Genomic DNA, 22139 nt, shown 5'->3' on the forward strand with positions numbered 1-22139 from the left:
TCCAGAGCTGGAAGCTGAAATTAGACACATCCAAACTAGAAGTTAGGTATGCAGTTTTAGAAGTGTATCTAATCAAAAGCTACAACAAATTACCTGAGGCTTCAACAAAGTTAGTGCCATTTAAACTGAGTCCTCACAAAAGAAAAGTAATTCTGTGTCTTAGAGGATAGTGGCTTGATAAATCTCACACTGTGATTTCTACTGTGATTTAGTTTATAAACAAAGTCTGATGTTGTGGTCATAATGACTTTAAGCTTCTATCAATCTATAGTAAAAAGTGTGAAAACAAGTGTCCTAAGTGTTGACTGTACTGCGTTGTTTTATCATTGGACAAACGCAAACAGGGAGAACAGACTGAAGAAGTGTACTTGACCTAAGTGAACTGTGCAATCAATACAGATGTACAGAAGGTCCTGTATTATCCAAAAAAGGCAACGGCCAAGGTCACTGCAGTGCGAGAACACGAGACAATTTTGGTTAAATGAGAATGTTTGGGGTGTTTGCTAGAATTGTTCTCGGTTGATGGAGTGCGTGGTTAGGATGCTGCAATGTAAATTACTAATATAAGTTTAACAGAGTAATATGTGTAGCAAAAAACCCCCATATATACTGAATGTACTAACCAATTTTTTAGCATTTCATGGCCACATTAAGTTAGTAATATTCTATTTTATTAAAGGATTTGGCTCTTCAGAACTTTTCCACAAATTATATTCCTGGATCCCATGTCACCCTGCTCACAGCTGCAATGAAATAACGCAATAACTTTCATTTGCAAAATAAGGAAGACAACCCTGTTTCTTGGTATCTGCTTAAATAAAACTGATTTGCTGTACTAATCTTACTTTAACACATCAGAAATTAATGTACCAAAGATAAGGTAAATAGATAGTTTCTATTTAATCTCAGTCTAATTTTCCTGTCAATGTGAAGTCTACTACAAATCAAGGCAGAAAGTAGCCCGCAGCATTAATTGCATTTGCATCAACAAAGAAAGGCTTATCTCCACAAACTTGCTGCCAAATTTTTGCCTCTTCCGCACTTGTTGCTCACAGGAGGAGCAAAAGTACCCGAAGAAGGATGCTTGGAATACTCTCAATAAATCTTGCTTTGTTTCTGTGTTTCAGAGAACAAGTCTTATGAAAATAGTCACCTATGGGATCTCACAGGGATGAGAGGAGAAATGCGCACTTAAATCTTGTGTTCTTTAATCAGAATAAGTCTGTTAGGTTCAGCCAGCGTTTCCCTGCTCTGATGCATGGATATGCAAACACACAGCTGATCCGATGAATTTCAGCCAGTTTTAGTAACAACAGATAATATTTACTTTTGATTATTTGCTTTTGCCACTTCTCCAACTTCTCACTGCGCAGCTTTTAAATCACTTCCTAACTCCCTCTATGCTGCACTCCAGAAAAGGACAAAACAAAGACAACATACCAAGTTAGCTCCTCCACACATCTATAACAGCAAGGACACTGAAAAACGGCCCAAAAGGCTAAACTTGTCACAAAGCTTAGTTTAATTTGACAGTCATCAATAAGGCATCCATGTAAATTAGAAATTCCCACCAGGGTCACATACATTCTCCTACAAAATAAAACGTGTTAAAACAGAGGCCTGTGATTCCAGAAGATGCTGGTGGTTCCCGGTTGTGGCCGGGCTGCCGCTGGCAGCGGGTCCGGGGGACACAGCACCAACAGCGGCAACTCGGGAAGCGGAAAGTCAGCTTGCACAAACCTCCTTCCGTAGAACAACCGATAAAAAGGAAAGAGATTTGTGCAGAAAACATCATTCTCCATCTTTCCTGGGAAAACAAAATAGAACGAGAAAAGTAACCCCATTCAAAGAGCAAAGAGCAGAGCCTGGAGTTCTGAAGACCAACAATGCTGATGGCCCGTTTCAAAAACGAATGAAGCACTACGGAGGCCTGAGATTATTATTGCTTTATCCCAGTTCAGCCCAGGCTAAGGCGATGGTGACGTCCAAATGAATTTAAAGCCAGAAAACGCAGATCCAGTAACAGCACCTAAGTCCCCATCCACACATGGGTGTAAACAAATTCTTTTGGTGAAAAAATATTCTCCCAAATTCCCCCTTTTTCTGTTCTACGTAGATCCCATGGCAGGGCTAAAATCTGCCCCAAATTATGCAATAGGTTCTCCCTCACAATTCCTTTAGCTGAGCCTCTTCCAAATGTTTCACCTTTTATTCAAACTAGTCCTGTATCCTGGTGATAAATCAGCTCCGAGATGCTTCCTGGGACAGAGTCTGTGAACCGTCCATCGCCCGTGCTCTGCGACACCCAGCGAGGCTTCGCCCTCGGGCTCCTGAGACCGAACGGCGCAGACAGAAGAGGGAATGTCCCCATCCTGTGTGCCCGGCCAGTGACCAAGAGAAACAGCATGCTGTGTGAATGAAACGGCATCTCACCACCACCAGTCAAAAGACAGACGTGGGTAAAGCGGGGCTTCAAAGTTTCACAGCAAGAAAGAGGGCGATTCCCTCAGACTATCATACGATAGGGCAACTGTTATTCAGGCAGATGTTATTCAAGGAAGCAAAATTTTAGCATGGATATCTCCGTGACTGACTTACAGGCCCACTATTTGCTCGGGATCTTTTAAAAAAAATTAAATTAAAGGTCCTGTTAATTCTTCCAAAAGGACAGAAGACACATGGTGCATCTGACAAACACACGTGCTACACATCCTAACACACTAGCAAAGGCTGCAGCTAGACTTGTCAAAACGGTTAAAAAGATTTAGGCATCCAGCTAGTACCAGAATTGATGGCATTTAGGCACCTAAATGTAAGTTTTTTGAAAATTCAAGCCCACACGTTTCTTATTGCTTGTCCCATTGAGTGCAGAGGGAAAACTGAGGATAGGGTTAACTACAGGATTTCAAATCCATCATAAGGTTTCCCTGCTCATTTTTATATATATATATATATATATATAAAAAGCATAATTATTATTTAGCCACCTGAGGGCAGAGGGGAATAGGAGCTATTTAAAATTAGTTTCTTAATTATTTAAGCATTAGTCCCCTTCCTCCCGAATCACAATACCTCTGTGACAGTAAGGAGCATAACATGAAAACATGTTTGCTGCCACTGACAATTCCTGAGTCTCTCCTTTAAAGAACTTCAGCCCAAATATCAGGTTAATGGCAGCTTGACACATAGATGCTCCCCAGCAACATACACAGCAAGTAGGACATGCCTCAGTGGCCTCAGACAAGGAAAAAAAGGAAAAAAAAACAAGCCACCAACCAACAAACTTGGAGAAACCATCCAGAGGAGCCTCAGGAAAGGGAACTATCCGCTTTCCATGGAGAAGCAATTGCCCAGGCATCCCTGTCCAACATAAACTAAATCAAAATATCCATCCCACAGCTGAAGGAGATCTCTGAAACCTGGCAGTGTCACACGCTGGATACTTGAAGGCACATTTGCTTTGTGTTTTGGGGGAGAAATCCAGTTACAACAGCACACCGCAGCTGCAGGGCTGAGGGGAGGAGGCGACGCTCGGTATCTTCCCTCTGCTGCTGTCCCCATTTTCAAGCTTCACGGCTGGCATGAGCTGGTGATCTAGGCAGACACATTAACATCCCTGAGTGAAATGGCACCGTTTGTGGCCTCTGAGACTTTGTCCTCAAGCAGCATTGCCGGTGTGTCTGTAGCGACTGCTGTAGTGTCTATGGCAGGAAGGGGGGTCAAGCCCTGGGATAAGATCTGTTGGATGGTTTTCCGCAAATTGGGGTGCAGCTGGTTTTGGGTCTGGTAAAAAATTTCTAAGGCAAAAGACCTGAGGGTGCCAGTGCAAAGGTCCTCATAAAGTGGAATTGTGTACATCCGAGACATCTGCAAAGAAAGGAAAACTGGATAATATCACTCCAATGAAAGTCAAGAGGTTCAGCTACAACCCAACAGCCCTGAATGACTTCAGACTGGAGACAAGCAACACATTTCTTCAAAAGTCTGGAGAGTCTCTTCTAAAACAGTTTAATGCAAAGATTTTTATGAATGATAATTAAAAAGCATTTGCTCTCTAAGACTGAGCTATTTCCACATATAACAGAACTCTTTAAAAGGCCAAGGAGAAGAGGCCACAGTGAACACATGAATTAACCTTTTGCTCCTGCACAATGAAAGCTACTGAAAGGAATTCGGTGAGCCCTAGTCTTGCTTGGAGTGTAAATATTCAAGCAACCACAGGATTTAGTAGTGTGAAAGTTTCTGGTCTAGAAAAGCCAGGGCTGCTACAAAGCAACACAAAAAGTGTACCGGGCAGAGCTGGGACAAGGGTATCGAGTTCGACTAGGAAAGCAGAGATGATCTGTAGGCATTTCAAATGACATCTGCCCATTCCTCCCCACGCGCTAGCAGGTGAGCCATGCTCGGCCCCTTCGCAACACACCTGGTCTACACTTGGCCAGGAAGCAGAAGTTCCAAGGTCTTTCACGTCGCATGTCTCATGCACATGTCTCATGCACTGAGAGGTGCAGTGATTTTAATCCAGCAGTTAGTACCTGGTTTTCCAAGAAGCGACGGACTTTGTAAAGGTCTGGATAATAGTCATTTCGGACTACAATCTGCAACCAGCGGATACGGATTTCTGCATTCATGGAGTCCAGCTGAGAGGAGTAACATTCCGAAAGCTTTTTTATCACCTCTAAAGAGAGCACATACACCGAGAAAGAACTATGACCTACTTTGTCAAGTTTCAGGGTCATCAGAGAATAATGAATCATAAAATCCCACAATCATAGAATGGTTTGGGTTGGAAAGGGCTTTTGAAGATCATCTAGTTCAACCCACCTGTCACGGGCAGGGGCATCTTTCCCTAGGTCAGGTTGCTCAGAACCCTGTCCAACCTGACTTTATGTGAACGATAAGGTCAATGAGGGTTCGGCTCTCTAGAATTCATTTAATTACTCCAGCGGTACTTTCCTACCATCATGATAGAGTACTCACCATGTGGCAGCGGTGACCCATCAAGCAATCTGTCCAAGAAAAGCACGGTTTGGAACGTTCTCCATTTAGTGAGGTCAGCACTGCTGGCAGCAGCAGCAGAGTCCAGAGGCTCTGTGGTCCAGAGTTTGAAGAGCGTCTCCACTGGTTTGGTCAGACTGGATCCCTGAGATAAGTCTGGCTCAGCTAGCGGAGGTCCTGTAGCATTGAGCCAACGTTCAAACTCCAGTCCTGGAATGAGGAGCACCAAAAGTGTCGAGATGGAGTCTCTGCAGGTGGCTTGGCTGGCTCCAGTTTCAGGACTGCTTCTAGCACAGTTAAGAGAGGTTCTAACCATAGCAAATCAGACCCACCTATAGTTACAGGAACGTAACAGTCTCAGCAGTCACATCGGGCCAGCCTACGCTACATCTGGAAGAGTGCCAGCAACACCTCTGCCAAATTGAACCACGCGTTTTCTAGAGCTCAACATTATAGTAAGTACAAGAAACACACACGCTCGTAAGGCAGCCAGGCTAACAAGTATCTGTGATCGAACTGTGTTCTAATATAAACATTTTTTTTTTGTGCATGTATTTCTGTTTCTCAGAATTTTGAGGAAGACTGAACTATATGGGGAAAATCTGCTTTGTAAAGAAAAAAAAAAAAGCAATCTGAGAGGGCTGACTAAACTCCTCCTGCCCACAATCAAAACCAAGCAATTTTACCTTTTTTATACTATATATATATATATATATATACACACACTATGTACTATATACTCTCTCTCTCTCTCTATATATATATATATATATGTATATATATCTCTACACTAAAACAAAAGTTTCTCCACAAGTGCCAGAGAGAACAGAGCCTGGTTTCCAACAGAGCCCCTTTGACCCTTTATCACCCCAGCACTTTCCTAACCCTTGGCAATACCTCCTATTCTACACCATCTACCCTAAAGCTCCTCTCTCTTGCATCCCTTGAGCTGCAGCCAGGCACAGGTTCCCCCATGCTGTGGTTACCTCATAAGCCAACCAGCGGGCCAAATAAAACACGCACCAGCTGAGCTCATGCTGCAGCTTTTCCCACAGTAGGACCACTCGTCCACATCTCTCCACAGGCAGGATCCACGGAGCCTGTGGGGAGCTGCTGTCCCACGAGCTGCACTCCACTCCCAGTCTGCTTCAAACTGACTGAGGGCTTCACCAATTATTTGCAAGGATGGACACATGGCAGAATAACATTAGTCTAATTTCTTTAAGCAAGTGAGCTAATAAGCACCCAGTAAATTACAGACCTTTCATAAATCCACCAAAAGCTATAAATAGGGGACATAAGAGAGGGTGAAACATTATGGAAGAGATTTTATATGCATGGATAGGATCTTGGCAAAAGTTAACAGTTCTCAAAGCATGTTTCCTGTCATTAAAATACATTAAATTTCAAAGTATGTTCACCTTTTCCTTGCATTTCAGCACAATGTAAATCTCTCATGCACTGATCATTCTGTCTGCAGTGTGAAATATAAGCTAATGAGAAAGGTAAACAACAGCCACCCAGCTGATTGACGCCAACATTGTCAGCAATTTAAGATATTCTCATTCCCTCACATGGAGGCTGTAACAGTAAATCACCACAACCATTTCTATCACAAACATCTGGCTGTTGCTGAAGGGGTTTGTTTGCCTCAGCATGTTCTTATGCGTCCTCCAAGCCAAGCACAAAATTTATCATGCAGATTTTCTACAGTGTCTATTTACAGTTAATCAAGTAAACTTCCTACCTGCTTTGTTCTCAACACATTGCTCTTTCAGCTCTGGAAAAAAATTCAGGAAGGAATCCAGAAGATCTTGAGCCACAACACTGGTAAATTTGTACTTCTCAATGTAGGCCTGAAACAGTAAAAGGGATAAATTATATTTAAGAGAAAGACAGCTTCCTTTTGATGAACACCTACTGCATGCAATAAAAGAACAGAAACGGAAGAGTGAGAACAAGTGTTTGGAAGGTTTTTTAAAAACAAAAGAAAAAAAAAAATCAAGAAAAATATTCTCCCTCCTCCTCCAGATGAGGAACACACCATAATAAAAAAGAATGGGCAGCTGCAAATACATTGACAGCTGGGTAGTTTCTTTTCAGGTACAGATCACAGATAGGTTAACACACCAAGGGCAGGAAGGTTTCCTCATACTTGACACTGGTGAGAAGTCAGAACACAGCTGGCCCTGACAGATCCACTGACAGATTACCAGCTAAAGTCACTTACATAACTATAGATCAGGGAAAGATGGAATGGAGGACGGATGGGAAGAAGAGATGAAAACAACATGCATGCAGCAAAAAGAAAGAGCAATGAGCCGTGTCACGTTTCAAAAACAAGTCAAGAGATGACAATTTTCTATAAGTTTTGCAAATATGCTCCAAGACACCAAACCTCCCACAACGCAGGAAGCCATACTTTGTCACCCTGGCTAAAAAAACCACAAGGTGTTACTGTTTAGTAGTGAATGAGGTCACATTATTCCAGTCATAGATAACCTATGCTGGAACAGCTTTCCAGTTATTTGGAGCACAGACAAGAGGTAAAAAAAACCACTACTACTCTGTATTTGGCACATCGTAAGCTCAGAATCTGAGGTGAAAGAAGAGCACGAGCACATTTACTTCAGAGAAATCTCAAGAAAAACCTGTCACACACAGAAAGAACCATACAGATGGGCTCACACCGCTCTTTCAGCTCAGACACCTTATTCAACTTTAGCCCTATCAATTAGCCACAGTGGAAAAAAAAAAGCAACTCTAAATCTGAAGAAAAATGCGTGTTTATTCACACTCACTCTTAGGAAGGAGTCGAAATGTCTCGGGTCACCGCAGAGCTGAGACAGGTAGTAAACAAAGCAGTAGCCTTTCTCATAGGTGAAGAGGTTCATTAAATTACTAGGGTTTACACCTGAAAGGAGAAGACAACAGCGTTACAAGACACGCTATTGAGAACATTCATTCCCAATCATTCCAAGTATACGAACCCCTTAGAGATCACTGAGTCGAGATGCAGTGACTTAAAACAAAAACAAAACCCAAGCCTGTTGTCAGTACATTTAATTTACAACAGTAAATTAAATGGAAACAGTCCAAACATACAGGCGGAAAAAAAAAAAAAAAATCATTGTAAGCTAAGTATTAATTCCCAGTTGAACAATTCACTTCAAATTAGAGGTCACTGAAAACACACCTGAATTTGCAGGCAAATCCTTTTTTTTATTTGTAGTGCCAAACTTGAGGAATCACCATACCACAATTTTTTAAAGATATCAAGATAAGGTAATAATCAAATCATAGAATAGTTTGGGTTGGAAGGGACCTTTAAAAGACAGTCCTTAGTCCTCTTCTAAGACTTCCAACACATGCTTTTCCATTCCATTTGGTTCCAATATCATACTCTAGGTTGTTTAAAATATCATTGAGATTGAAGACTGCTTCACAGCTCCAATGGCAATGACAGAACTCAAGAACTCAATGAAGATACACAGAGCTGAATGCAGATGTGCACCTGGCCCAGGGGACACCCAAACCGCCTCCGCACAGCTCGCTCAGCAGGAGGGCAGGTACCTACATTTATCTGTACGTTTATCTGCATGCTTATGCACACATAGTTCTTACATCAACACATAAAAGAGGAACATTTAACAGCACGGGATTTTATTTGATGTTTCAAAATATTTTAATTACAAACTACTTTATTTTACATATTCAGAAGCTCAAAACCACACAGCTTACAAGGCGTTTTTTCACAATCTGTTTCTGCCCAGTACGTCTGTTCTGTTCTTAAACAGAACAATATTTATAAAGATGAATTAGCCAACTTTGAAGAAAACTTCAAGGCAAGTTTCTTTTTTTACTTTAAGACTTATTTACAAGCCAGTATTTATTTTTTCTTTCTTTTATAAAGGTTATTTTAAAAAACAGTCTTTTTTGGCCTACATTCCAGCATCAATATAAAGAAATTCTATGTATAGCAGCTTCAGGCAAAAGCAATACCTGGCTCCAGTTTAACCTGAAGCTTGCTGACCGGGTTGTCTTCTCCAAGGAGCTTCATCTGTCTGTGGAGAGCATCAAGGCGAAATGCAGTCTCCAAACACGTGAAGGCAGCTCCTGCCCCAGAAAAAGGTATGTTAGTTGTGGGAAAATGACTTGCAAAACCTGAGCTGTGCAGAACTGGCACAGGTACAAAATAAAAGCTACTGAAGGCGTAAAAAACACAACAATAGCAAGAGACAATCACAGTGATGTAAAGGCGGAGAAACTCAAGTGCAAACACCTTTGCGATTTGTAATGAAAGTCAGAACCTAAACCACTGCATTCACTCATTCTGATTACGCGGCAGGCTGATCTGAAAAACAAAGCAGCATGAAAACTATGCTAAAGTTTACATCCCTGACATCATCTGATCAGTTCTTGCAAGATAAGCAAAGCAGCACTGGAATATGTACTGTACAAGTAACTTTCAAGGAGCAGTCAAGTGCTACAAAAAAGTAATGCCACTGGCAGAAAGAACAGACACACGATTCCACACTCACTGCCAAGGATATTATTAAGAGAATGTCACCTCTTGGGTGAAAATAGAATAGCATTAGATTTAGCTGATATAATACAGATCCTGTGGATCTTTTTGAAGCTTTATCTAGCTCCCTACCCACATTGTATCATCAAGTTTTCACCTTCCACTCATTAGGACTTTTTACAGCTGGAACTGAGTAGGCTACTCTTTCTCTTCTAAGTGCAGTGTAGAGGGTTCTGTGCTCTCAAGCCAAACTACCTGTATTACACTGGCAGGTCAAGAGGTCTTTCCTACGCCTTGCAGAGGTACAAAGCTGTGGAAAATGGATTTTCAGATTCAGAAGACAGTTAACATCCAGAACTATTAACACTTCAGCTTTCTTTGCTAAGTCTTCAACGATAGGGCTTGTTACAATCTCAGAGTCTTGACGTTCATACATGGGAATGTGATATAAGCAAAATGAGAATTAAGAACCAGGATGTATTTGGAAGACAGAAGAACCTGTCCCGGCAGAAAAAGGGGCAGATGTGCTTCACAGGGGAAAGCAAGAACCAGGACAGCCAGCGTTAACAGCAATTACTTCAAGCTACAGGGAGGAGGATTAAGCAAGATCCAAGAGGTGTGGTAGCCAGTGGACTCCAGTTTCTGTAAACAATGTCATTACAAAGACGCCTTTTTATTAATAGCAGAAAATACTCCAGAAATTACATCAGAAATGGCAAGTTTTAGATCAGAATTTTGTCCTAGAAACAAAACAGAATGCAAAAAGAGCTTACTAAAGAACGGTCCAGGGAAAGGCATTTATTAGTTTCCTAAACAATTGATTTTTGAAACAACCAGTTCTAAATTTCAAGAGAATAGACCAAAATCAGCAAAGATCTTGTCCTGTGTCAGAGGGACAGACCTCGATGTGGTAGAGAACAGGTCAATATGTTCGGACCTATTCATATCATTGCCATGTAGAACGTAACTCTTAAGAACAATTCTAACCACTAAGAATTAATCAACATAAAAGAGCTTTCAAAGATCTATAGATTGTAACATCTCCATATATGCTCAGAGAGCTTCTTCCCCTAAACTTCATTATCATCAGTTCATCTCCAAAACCCATATACATGAATAAAACCAAAGGCATCCTCCTAAACAGTCTTGCTGCCAACATCTCCAGGAATTTTTCCAAGACTGTTTACAGCAGACGTGTGAGAATACATATGGTACAGGCTCTTACGAGGACAAACTGGAGAAGTGTATGTTCCCACTGTTCACTTCAATAAAAATCCAATTAAACTGAAAAGTGATAAAAATTATTTACTACTTACATATTCTAAAGATAGTACTACACAACTGACCTGTGAATTCACTCATATAAGCAAAGGCAGGGCTGTACAATTCTGTACAATTCTCCAGGAAACCTCAAGCAAATAGAGAAGCTACGCAATGCGTGCGCTTGTTTCCTAAGTGCTATTGCCATCATCCTTTCCAATAGTAGGTAGCTACTAAGTGATGAGGATTAGAAAGACACTTGTTCAGAGGACAGTTGTTTCACAACGTAATCACGGTAAGATTTCTTACACCTTTCTCCGAGTCATTCTCTGCTCACCTTGCTTTGACAGATGAACTGGGAGCCAAGAGCAGCTCCAAAGTTCCTACAAACATCCTTACGACGCTGCGCTAACACACCTCGTTCAACGCCCCTATTGCCGCATCAGGAATTGATTCCACCCAAAGCCAACACCAGACTCTAAGCATCCAAGACGTTCGCTGCACAGCGTGGGGCCGTGCGTATTCCACAAATAGAAAAGAAAACCCGCTCCCCACAGACTTTGAGCTCGCAAGGCAAATACTCTATGCAGCCAACTCTCAACTGTTGGTTAGACATATGAAGAAAAACACTTCTGCAGCTGTACCGTAGGTCTCGGTGGTGATCCGGCGCTGGGCGTACGTGGCCAGCCCCTCGCTCAGCCACATCTCCTCCCAGGTAGCGTTGGTGACGGCGTTTCCAAACCAGCTGTGGGCGACCTCGTGAATGACATCGATGATCAAAAACTCATCGCTCTCCAGAATGGAAGAGATGATGAAGGTCAGGCACGGGTTTTCCATGGCAACAATAGGAAAGGATGGAGGAAGAAAAACAATGTCATATCTAAAATTAGGGAGAAGAGAGAAGATATGTAAATTACAGCTATTTAAAGAAAAAAAAAAAATTGTTTCCTTAGGGAAGGGCCTTATGAGAGTTTTTCCTGAGTTCAAAAATGCACTTTCTAGACCAGGGGTGCCTGAATCTTCTGATCAGGGGATCACAGAGTTTATTCTGTTGGCCAAGGACCTGCTAACGTTTGGATGTAAGACTAGACAGCCTTTTCATCTGCAGCAGATCCAGCACTTCCCAGAAGCATCTGAGAGCCAGAACCACTAAGTTTACTCCACATACACTACCACATATACAGTGTCAAATCCCCAAAGGTTCCCAGGAAAGAGGGAGGCTGAGAAGCTACTGAGTGAATTAATTGATCCTGGGTACCTGCAGTGTCAGCAAAATTACTCTATTCTGTGTGCTTCAGAACTTAACTTTCTAAATTTCTCCACCAATGATCAACACTGGCACACCAGGCCATGTTCTCAGATTATTTCAAGCAACATTTTGTAAGTTAACAACACCACCACAATCTTCCTGGTTACCTTTAGCAAAGAAATTTGGAAACATTTTCTCCTATCCAAAGAATGAAAGCACTCTCTCAAAAACGTCTTTTAATACATAATCAAGCTTAACTTCCAAAACTATTAATGTTGGGTTTAGGGACTAGGACTCTCAAAGAGTCTGTACTGAGTTTGGTTTTCAGCATCCTCAGGATACCACAATAAATGCATCACATGTCAAGTAGCATATGTGAAAATAAATAAGACAATAGAACTGCCATATATTTTAAATGGTGTGCAGCCCAATGTTGGACTTGCCTCACAAAACACTTTAGTATGAAAAACCTTCACTCCTCAGGGAAGATGCACTGTTTAGAAACCCCCAGTCCTGCCCACCATACCAGGCAAACCACCACCGTGCCCCCGTGCTCCTCTCTGCCACTTGCAGAGACAAAACTCCAGAGTTTGTTTCCAACCACTGCGGTGCTGCCACCGGAGAGGCTCATTGTCCTGCTACTGCTAGTGCAGGGAGAAACCACCAGAATTTCTCAAGATGCTTTTATTTTGTTCCCATTCCTTGGAGACTTATTAAACTCACCTTCCCCATATATATGGGCCATACAGGCTCTCGGCAGCAGTCAGCCAGCGCTCAACCATGCCAGAAAGCTTGCTGATGGCTGTTGGCAGCAGGCAAGGCTCTGCCCACACTCTGCTCCTGTCAGAAAACAGAAAACATCAGGTGATGCTTCAGCAAACTGAATTATCTCTTAGAAAAAATAGCCTGACTTCTCGCCACACTTCCATGTATGGTAATAGTGCTAAGAGGTCTCACACCAGACTCAGGCCTTCCTTAAGCTACTACTCAATGGATACATGAGAAGGGAGAATCAAAGGTATCTTAAACCACCCTAAGGCAATGAGGCAAGTAGCTGTAATGAGTGCAGGAGACAAGAAGCAACATTTATGAAAGAGGAAAATATCTCTGCCAGTGCACTGCCATGCAGCTCTTTACACCCCAATGAACTGCAAACTCCGAACGCTCACAGCTCACGGTCCCAACTGCTCCTTTATCCACAACTCAAAGTATTTGCCACTTGTAAACCTGAAGCACTGCACAGAGACACAAAAAGCAGATCAACTCACTGCAAATCTCACCTGGGACCTATGTCTGCATGGATAAGGTCTCCTGCCACCAGGGCCACTAGGTAGGCAGGAACGGGATATTCCATGTAAAACTGATATACACCTTCCTCTTCCAGGTAGGTACTCTGGGTGGCACTCATCAACACCTGTATGCCTGCTGGGGCCTGGAAAACCAACATCACGCATCAACTCCTGAGATGATCACAGATAAATGGCAACACCACAGAACTCTCTGGGTTTTTTTATCTATGCTTAAGAGGATGTGCATTAAAAATAATTATTTAGATAACATAAAATGTAAGATTTCTGCGGGGATTTTAGACCACAATCCACCCAGCCCATGAAAATATGCCAATAAAAAACGTTACTCCTCCTATATTGCATGGGTTCTTAGGCCAGCTCCCCCAAAAGTGCCCACATATCAAATTATTTCATCTACACAAAATGCAACATCATTTGATGCTGCTTTCATAAAACTTTGGGTTTTTTTTCCTATCAAGAACTGATAAAATAGAGTTGAGTATTATCACCAATAACCGCTACTGGAAGTGACCAGCAAAATTCTCTCTTTTGTATTACCCATTTCATGGTTACTCTTCCAGTGTTAAGTACAGGGAAGGCAAGACCCAAGCATGACAAGCGACAGAGTGGCCTTTGTGGCAGTACCCCGATTCTGGCCCAAACACCAGAATGGGATCTAAAAACATCCAGTATTTTTGTATCATACTAAATGTCACAAATAATATTTTATATCATCCGTACATACACAATGTAACTACGCTTCCACAAGTTAACAGTAGCCAAAGCGCTCCACGAACCATTTATACTGCTTACCTTGACAGTAGCTGAATAAGTGCATTTCACTGCTGGCGTGTCAAAGCAGGGGAAGAAGGACCGGTTACACACCGAGTGGCCCTGCGTGAAGACAAACGGCTTGGCATTGCCATACGTCAGCTCTGGATCCAGCCACCAGATCTGTCGAGACACGATGCGAAGAAGAGGTGAGCGAAAGGGATAAAAATCACGAGGGTGAACTGCCAAAAAACAAAAGCCGAAACCAAGAGGATTGCGAAGGAGGGGCTGTTTGGCTCCCCAGACAAACACCTGCCCCAGGGCATGTTTCCATTTCTAACAACACATCTTTCTACTCCTGTTCATTTGCCATGACTGCTCAGAGTAATTTCTCACTGCCTGAACAGTGAGTGGTGCCACACGACACAGCGTTTTCCAGCCGCTCGCTGTTTCTGTCGTGTCGATTTGCTCGTTAATAACGAGCCCCTAAAAAACATCCACAGAACCACCTTCTCAGAGGGAGCACTCTGAATATCTTCACGGTTTTAATTGAACATCAACAGGAGTAGTAGGGGCAGGTAGCACAGGCTGGAAAACAAAATAAAAGCAAACCAACCCTGAGGCTGAACAGTGTACACAACATTATCTGTGACCCTGACATCGCCCTGCTGGCTGGAGCATCAAACACTTTGACACCAGGCAAAAAAGTCAGTGTATGTAAGAAACATCTGGTCAATAACACCGAAGGTCACTTCTACAGAGTGCATAAGGAAATTCTGGGTGGTCCCCCCCAAAAAAAAAGCCCACAATGAAAACCACTGCTGAACATGTCAGTTTTCAGTATCAAACAGCAAATAAATCATGTGTCAGACCCCCAGCAAATAACTAGAACAGACTAAGAATAATTCAAAAAAGCATGGTTATTTGTCTCTCGGTTTTTCTGCTTCAAACGTAAAGTTTATGCTTTCCCATGCTCTCTGCCTCCAACTTTTAAGTGTAGGAACAATTTTAAATAAGGATTTTCTTGTAATCCTAGAACTCGGGAGCTGAACTTTTATGGAAAATATAAAATATTGTGAAACTTGCAATAAAGTTGGAACCACTGAAGTCTTGGCAACAGTCAAGTAGAAGGAATAAAACTTCTGAGTCTGCTGAATTCTTAGATCAAAGCAACCAATAAATCTGAATTCAGGGAACAGCAGTTAGTGCAGATACCAGTTCTGCTCCTCAAGCAATGAAACACTTACAGAAGAGAAGCCTGGGCACTATGTCTGCTCTTGTTTTAACAACATATTACAATTCTGCCTCCTAGTTAACCTCTCTGTGTTCTGCAAGTCAAAGTTTTCTCTCTGTCCGTCTGTCCTATAAGGTTACTCTTCATTATCTTCTTCCCTTGCCTTTAGAACAGGGCTGTCAAACTCATTTTCACCGGGGGCCACATCAGCCTGGCGTTTGCATTCAAAGGGCTGAATGTAAATCTAGGACTGTATAAATGTAACTACTCCTACATTTATGCTTTAGACCCTTCTCCTCAGACACCAGTGCGCTCCTCTCCCAAACCATCCCCTTCAGCAGCCCCTGGGGATCAGTGAACGGCAAGGAAAGGAAACAGACTGTCAGCAGCTTCATACAGACGTTCACACTTCCACTGGCAAATGTTTGGGGTGTGTTGTTGTTGGTGGGTTCTTTGGTTGGTTGGTTGGGGTTTTTTTGTTTGTTTTGTTTTGGTTGGTTGGTTTGTGGTTTTTTTAGGTGAGAAGCATTACAATATTAAAAATCTTTATCTAAAAGTGAAGTTAATCTCAGAGCAGCATTCTTATATTGGCATTTGTTTTAAGATTACCCTGTTGGGCCAGAAACATGCTTACGGCGTGACTTGTCCCTCCCTCACACCACGAGGGGTAAGGCTGTGTAACTATTCAAATCCACGTGTTGCATTTCAGCAAATCACTGCAAATCCCTGGCTCACTGCTGAGGTGCAATTCATAGCTACAGATTTCCACTCCACGCACACCTGCATTTCATGGCAATGAAAATCTTCTCTGCAATACGACATTGTGGAAATGGAGACAGCTACTCCAGAAGGCATCTGGGGACCCAGGTCTCATTAAAACCCACAGTTTGAAACTAAAAGATTCACATCGGAACACACATTCACAGAAAAAAAAAAGTAAGTTCTGCATCTTAATCCAGGGTAGTAATTTTCTAATGATCCAGGAAGGCCACTCAGAAATTAAGTTTTTAAAGATCTGCCCCAATACCAGCTTTTAAAAACACTCCTCTGATGAGCGGCTTTGAGGTCATATCACAAAAAGTCAGACTCACAACCTGCATCGTTGTCCCTGCTGCAGAGACTCACCTTCAAAACATTCTGTTTCCTTTGCCTTTGAGAGACAGAAAAGGCTAATAAAGAAAATGCAGAGACAAGACACCACCAGACCTAAGTTGCAACACCAGAGTAGGAAGGAAAAAGGCTTGACAGACAATGTCTTCAGAGCAGAGATAAAGGGAAGCTCTCCCTGACCAGCGCAGGAAGAAAACATAAGCAGGAAGCAAAAGGAAACTGAGAAGTTGATTCTTGTTTACAAGAAACTCCACAAATTAAGGATCATTTATTTTCAACCACTCCCCCTTTATCTGGCATTTGGCTGAAGTTAAACGAAGCACCAGCCCCACAGGCCAAGAGGGAAAAAACATTTGCAGAGAATGAAGTATTTTTTTCCCCTGTTTCCTAATGTCTGCAGCTACACGGCAAGCTGCTCTCTCTTTCCAGATGCACTTGGAACAATGATGAAAGTTATCCTGAAACAATATAAATAGATCTGTAATATAAATAGACCAGGCTGTGCTGCTGGGCAGAGCGGGGAAAATGAGTATAAGCAAAAAGGAGCGCGAGCACAGGGCACTGCTGGGGCGGGGGCTGGACCAGCACCCACAGACAGAGCATTTTTGGGGGCCGTATCATCTGCTCTGCATCCAAACCCCTCCTGAGCTCCCCTCCAGAAACATCATCATAACACTCAGCATTTTTATGTAGTTTTTGTGCATACAGGAGAGCTGCTTCACACATTAAAGCTGTTCTATGATGCATTTTAAGTAACGACTGCTGCTTAGTTCGGGCAGCCCAGGTCTCCCCCTGCCCACACGCTGCGAAGCAGTTCACAATTTATAAGACACCTGCCAATAATACAATTTTTATTGATTTAGATTATAATATTTTGTCCAAATCCAGCAAACGACAAAGGAAATTACAGCTAAGCCTCTTTCAATTTTAAATCTCTCCATGTTTCTACCTGCATTACTGATGGAGCTCCCAAGAAGAGCTGCAACGCCACAGCTTCTGCTCTAGACAAACAACAGGCTGCTCCATCTGAGGACAAAGTAAACCGCACACCTGAGAGGCGGAGGATGTGACAGGAGCAAAGGACTGAGGAACCAGGACAAATCCACGGGGAAGTTCCCAGCACTGCAACAAGGGGCTGTTCTTTTTGCTGAATCCTGAAGATGAGGAAATGCTGTTGGTTTTTTATGCCAGAACACAGAGCAGGGTTTGCATTTAAGGTTGACACGGAAAGAAAACAGCACTGATGTTAACACGTGTGCTGCCAAATCAGAGCTGTGACGCAGCGGGTAAGAGACAGACAGATTTTTCTCCCTGGGGAAGTCTTATGAAAGAGTATTTGCAGGACCAAGAAGGGCAGGCTGAGTGAAAAAAGGGGAGGAAGAGCAGGACTCCTGTCACTGCCACACCTGATCAGCGTGTGCCTTCAGCCCACACCACGAGACACACAACATTTATGACAGTCTTGCTTCTGAAGTGAACTGATGTACCGAGCATATGGCTTCCTAACAGCACAGGGAGCTGGAATGCTCTGTGAAAGGCAGATTTAATCTCTCAGCTGTCTCTCAGTGTCCATCAAACAACGAAAGATCTTGGCTCCTTCCTCCACATGAGAAATAATGGGACAGTCAAATAACACACCCAGATGGCTCAAACCAAGTATATCGAGGCAACAGGTTTCCAATTTTAAATAGACTACTGTCTCCACTGCTGATTTTACTGCCAACGCATTCATGCTGCACTGCAACACGAATTTACTGTTTCATAGGTCCCACAAGTACGGTAAAGGTCCCATAGATAAATAAATAAACAAACCCTGACCTAAAAAGATTATATTCAGAGAAAGGCCAAAAAAAAAATAGAACTTTTTGAAAAGAGGGGTCTAACACTGTAAAGTTGCTTCACTTGTGCAGAGAAAAGGAACTGCGAGGAAATGTACTCGACATGAGCATAAACCATTTCACACTTATACACACATGGGTTACTCATCCCAATTAAAAAGCAACACCAGGCTGAAAAACAGCAATGCCAGATAGTGCTACAATAGCATGAAATGACTCCAGATCCAAAAAAATAACAGTTCAGCATGCTGAACCGTGAAGGGCTGGAACAGGTGCTACCCGAGGACGAATATTTTGCCAGCCAAAATCTACAATAGTGAGAAAGGAAACGTGGTACAATTTATGTGGGTGAGCACGCCTGCTTCTGCTTTCCAGTATCGTCTGAAAAGGGCAGCGCATGCCCCTGACACCGCAGCCATCAATCACCTCTGACACCAGCCCTTGTAGCTTCATTTCAGCTGAAGCAGTACAGGTCAGTAAGGGTGCAATAAAGACTTCAAAAAACAGGATGAAGAACATCAAGTTCACATCTGATCCAGGGGAAGCACGACGAACAGAGGGAACGCAAAAAATGTCCCACTCTCGGCATCCTCAAATACGTAACGTTCACGCTGGATTGTGTGCAGGACCAAGTAGGCAACTTGTTAATGCAAGGTGAGAATAAATGAACATCGCATCAATCAGTGCACCTTCCTGCACCTTCCAGTGGGTTTCAGGTAATTTCTAAAGCCGAGACTCAGATCACTACCCCATTCCATCTGAGATCACTCCTCCATAGACACAGCAGCCTTCGGCAACAGGGCTGGCAAAACCCAGGAGAAAGCACGGACCAACCCGAAATAAAACAACTTGTTCAAGAGGAGGAAAGGATGTTATTCTGTACTTTGGAAGGTACAGCTCAGCCAGGCTGGTTATAGGGAATGCAGCAACATCAAATGAGCTTTAAAGCCTTCACACCACAGACAAGGCATAGTGTGGATGAAATAAACAGGTTTCTTCATAAAATCTGGAAAAAAAATAAATCCTGAGAGCACCACTGGCCCTGAAATACATCGCCCACGCACCTCTTCAGTGCAGGAAAACTACAGCAGAGTATCATACAAGGAAATATTAATATTAATATTTCCAGGAGCTCCAGAGGTGAAAATGAACAATAGTGGATCTGAATTTTGAAAGTACCAGAATTCCAACTCATTTTTGCACTTTTAGGGAAGGAGCAGTATGTTAAAAGGAAACTTCTGACAATAAAAATCTTCATGTGGAACTCACTATTCTGAGTGAGCCAATGCGTTAAGTGTAGCCAGATCATTCTGAGGATGAAGTTACTTTTGTGAGCTTCAATTGTAGTATTCAACTGAGACAGAAAAAAGGTCCAACAAACTCATTCTATTTAGCAACACTTTCCTCTCACAAGGAAAGCCCTAGCATATACTTGCTATTAGGCTATTTGGCAGGAAACCAATAGGTTCAATTCCTGTTCTTGCGAAATACATCGTAGCAGTCACACAGATCCACACATTCACTGGTTTTGAGCAATGCAACCTGCAGGCTGAGAGTCAATCCCATTAGTCAGGACAGAAATACCAAAGTTGCAAGACTCTCAAAAAACTATTCCTTTTGCAAATAGATTCATGAACCACACAATGAAAACCATGTTAGTTTAACTCCTAGGCTGAGCAGCCTATACAGTAACAGAAACCCCTGCTAACTTTCCATTTTCACTATCACAACTTCTTGAAAACAGAAGATCTGCTAGACAGCACCTAAAAGGCCAGGAACAAAGTGCTTTTAAATAACAGGGATTTAAAAGAAGTGACAGAATTCACAAAGCATGTCACTACTGAAGAAGGCAAACTCATGCAGACAGGGAAACCTCCCATGGCCACAGCGAAATGGGTGTTTGGGGCCATTTCTCATACTTTTTTTTTTCCAGCAGCTAACTTGTAGGAATACGTGGAATCTCCCTCTGCTCTTCTCAAAGCTCCTGACCACGGCTCATTGGAACACCAGCCTAGGTGCGCAAGGCCTGCTTTTGTAAACACCGGGCAAAAAACCCACAGGGAAACCCAGGATTTGCAGATTACGTAACTTGTCCTGAGTAATTCAGTCAAAGCAAAGAGTTTTCGAATGTCCACGTTCCTTGACAGCAACTGCAGCGCCCTTGAAGGGCAAAAGCCTTCAACGTTCCTATCGTGACCGGGGATGGGCGGCCTTGGGGCTGCGGCAATGGGGTGAGAACGGAGGGCAGCCGGGTCGGTACCAGGGTCACTGGGGACCGCGGGCAGGGACCGGCAGCGGCACCGCCGAGCGCTCCCGCGGGCAGCGGACAGATGCTGCAGACGGGCGGGCAGGCGGCTGTCAGGCGAGGATGGACAAGACGGGAACATAACAGGAGGGGCTGACACGGAAATACCTCCCGCTGCCTTCACTGCGGGGCCTGGGCGCCTCCCCGACGGCCAGGAACGCCAAGCAGAGAGATGTGCGAAAGGCACCGCCAAGTTTCGTGTTTTACCTCCCCACCTCTGCCCCGCCGCCCCCCCACCTCCCGGGTCCCCCGATACTCACGGCGGGGCCGTCGGCCGTGGTGTAGCGGACGATGATCTGGAAGGGCTGGTGCGGCTGGAGGGCGGCGGGCAGGGACACGGTGAGGGACGAGCCGTAGTCGGTGAAGGGGTCCACCCTGAAGCCGAGCGGGCAGGCGGCGCAGGGCGGCTGGGCGAAGAGGGGCAGCGGCGGCGGCGGCTCGGCGGCGGGCGGGGGGCTGGCGGGCGGCTCCCCCGGGGGCGCGGCGGCGGAGGGCAGCGGTCCGGCGGCGATGCAGGGCGCCGAGAGGAAGGTGGCGGTGCAGGGCGGGCTGGCGGCGCAGGGAGGCGCGCAGGGCGGCGGCGGCGACGGCGGCGGCGGGCAGGGCGGCGGGGGCAGCGGGGCCGGGGCGGCGGCCTCGGCGGGCGAGAAGGCGAAGGAGCAGGGCGCTTCCCCCGCCGCGGCACGGCGGTAGGAGGCCGAGAGGACGTGCAGGGCCGGGTGCACGTCCAGCACCAGGGCGCGGGGCTGCGGCCGCAGGGCGCAGAGCTCCAGCACCAGGCAGCCCGCCAGCGCCCGCGCCTCGGGCCGCAGCTCCAGCCCCAGGTGCAGGTGGCGGAGGCTGAAGAGCTGCGAGCTGGAGGCGGACGCCACGTCCGGCGGCGGCTCGGGAGGCGGCGGCGGGGCCGGCGGCGCCTCCGGCCCGGCCGCGGAGCCCTTGCGGCAGCAGCACAGGCCGGGCGGCCGCGGAGCCGGAGCCGCCATGGAGCGGCGGAGGAGGAGGCGGCGGAGGCGGCGGCCGCTATGTGAAATCCATGGGCGGGCGGAGCGGAGGGGAGCCCGCGGTGGCCGGAGCGGCCGGGGCGGGGAGGGGGAGCGAGGGCCGCGCAGGCCCCGCGCGGCACCGGCCGAGGGAGCGCGGGGCGCGAGCCCGGAACGGCCAGCAACAGGCACGGCCGCCAGGGGGCGCCGCGCGGAGCGGCGGGGGGAGGGGGCGCGAGGGCAGCCCCGCCCCGTCCGCTGCGCGCGCAGCGGGGTGCGCCCGCCGCTGCCATCTGCGGGGCGCGCGCGACAGGTGCGGTCCTTGCGCGCGCCCGCCCGCCCCTCCCCGGAGCGCGCCGCGCGGACGGGCGCGGACGGACGCGCACCCCGCGCGAGCCCCTCTGCGCTCGGCGCGCACCGAGCGGCAGCCCGGCCGTGCCCCTGCGCGCCCCGCACCGCCCCGGCGGACACGGGCAGCGCATCCCCGCACGCCAGCGGCTCCGCCCGCCCGCGCTCCTCTGGGAGCCCCGTTTACAAGGCAGGTTAAAGCGGGCACCCTCCTCCCACACCGCCTGGTCCG

General features: G+C 45.4%; 1 protein-coding gene across 3 annotated transcripts; it reads right to left on the minus strand.

Moving 5' to 3' along the window:
- Window positions 1-1504: 1504 nt before the first annotated feature.
- On the minus strand, window positions 1505-21725 carry RNPEPL1 (arginyl aminopeptidase like 1). Of its 3 annotated transcripts, none has more exons than XM_082055170.1 (11): window positions 20840-21725; window positions 14135-14275; window positions 13313-13464; window positions 12756-12872; window positions 11428-11663; window positions 9001-9114; window positions 7800-7912; window positions 6746-6854; window positions 4981-5208; window positions 4536-4678; window positions 1505-3867 (listed from the first exon to the last, which is right to left on the minus strand). In XM_082055170.1, exons 1-11 carry the CDS (start codon window positions 21560-21562, stop codon window positions 3595-3597), a joined length of 2349 nt encoding a protein of 782 aa, XP_081911296.1. In that variant the 5' UTR covers window positions 21563-21725; the 3' UTR covers window positions 1505-3594. The 3 variants fall into 3 exon arrangements, 2 of the variants coding, with proteins under 2 accessions (XP_081911296.1, XP_081911297.1); XM_082055171.1 differs by having other exon boundaries at window positions 3653-3884; XR_014184291.1 differs by having other exon boundaries at window positions 3730-3867; window positions 4424-4678.
- Between the last annotated feature and the right edge of the window lie 414 nt (window positions 21726-22139).

This window comes from Streptopelia decaocto, assembly GCF_964273445.1.
Source record: "Streptopelia decaocto genome assembly, chromosome: 6".
Lineage (NCBI taxonomy): Eukaryota > Metazoa > Chordata > Aves > Columbiformes > Columbidae > Streptopelia > Streptopelia decaocto.

Bases quoted from the DNA above. Each gene is read 5' to 3' on its own strand.
- RNPEPL1 (XM_082055170.1), bottom strand. From the start codon at position 21,562: ATGGCGGCTCCGGCTCCGCGGCCGCCCGGCCTGTGCTGCTGCCGCAAG. The intron at 7,913-9,000 runs GTATTGCTTTTG...TTCTCCTTTCAG, and splicing joins TCAGGTTAAACTGGAGCCAG to GTGTAAACCCTAGTAATTTA. The intron at 5,209-6,745 runs GTAGGAAGTTTA...TCCTCATTCCAG, and splicing joins ATGTGTTGAGAACAAAGCAG to GACTGGAGTTTGAACGTTGG.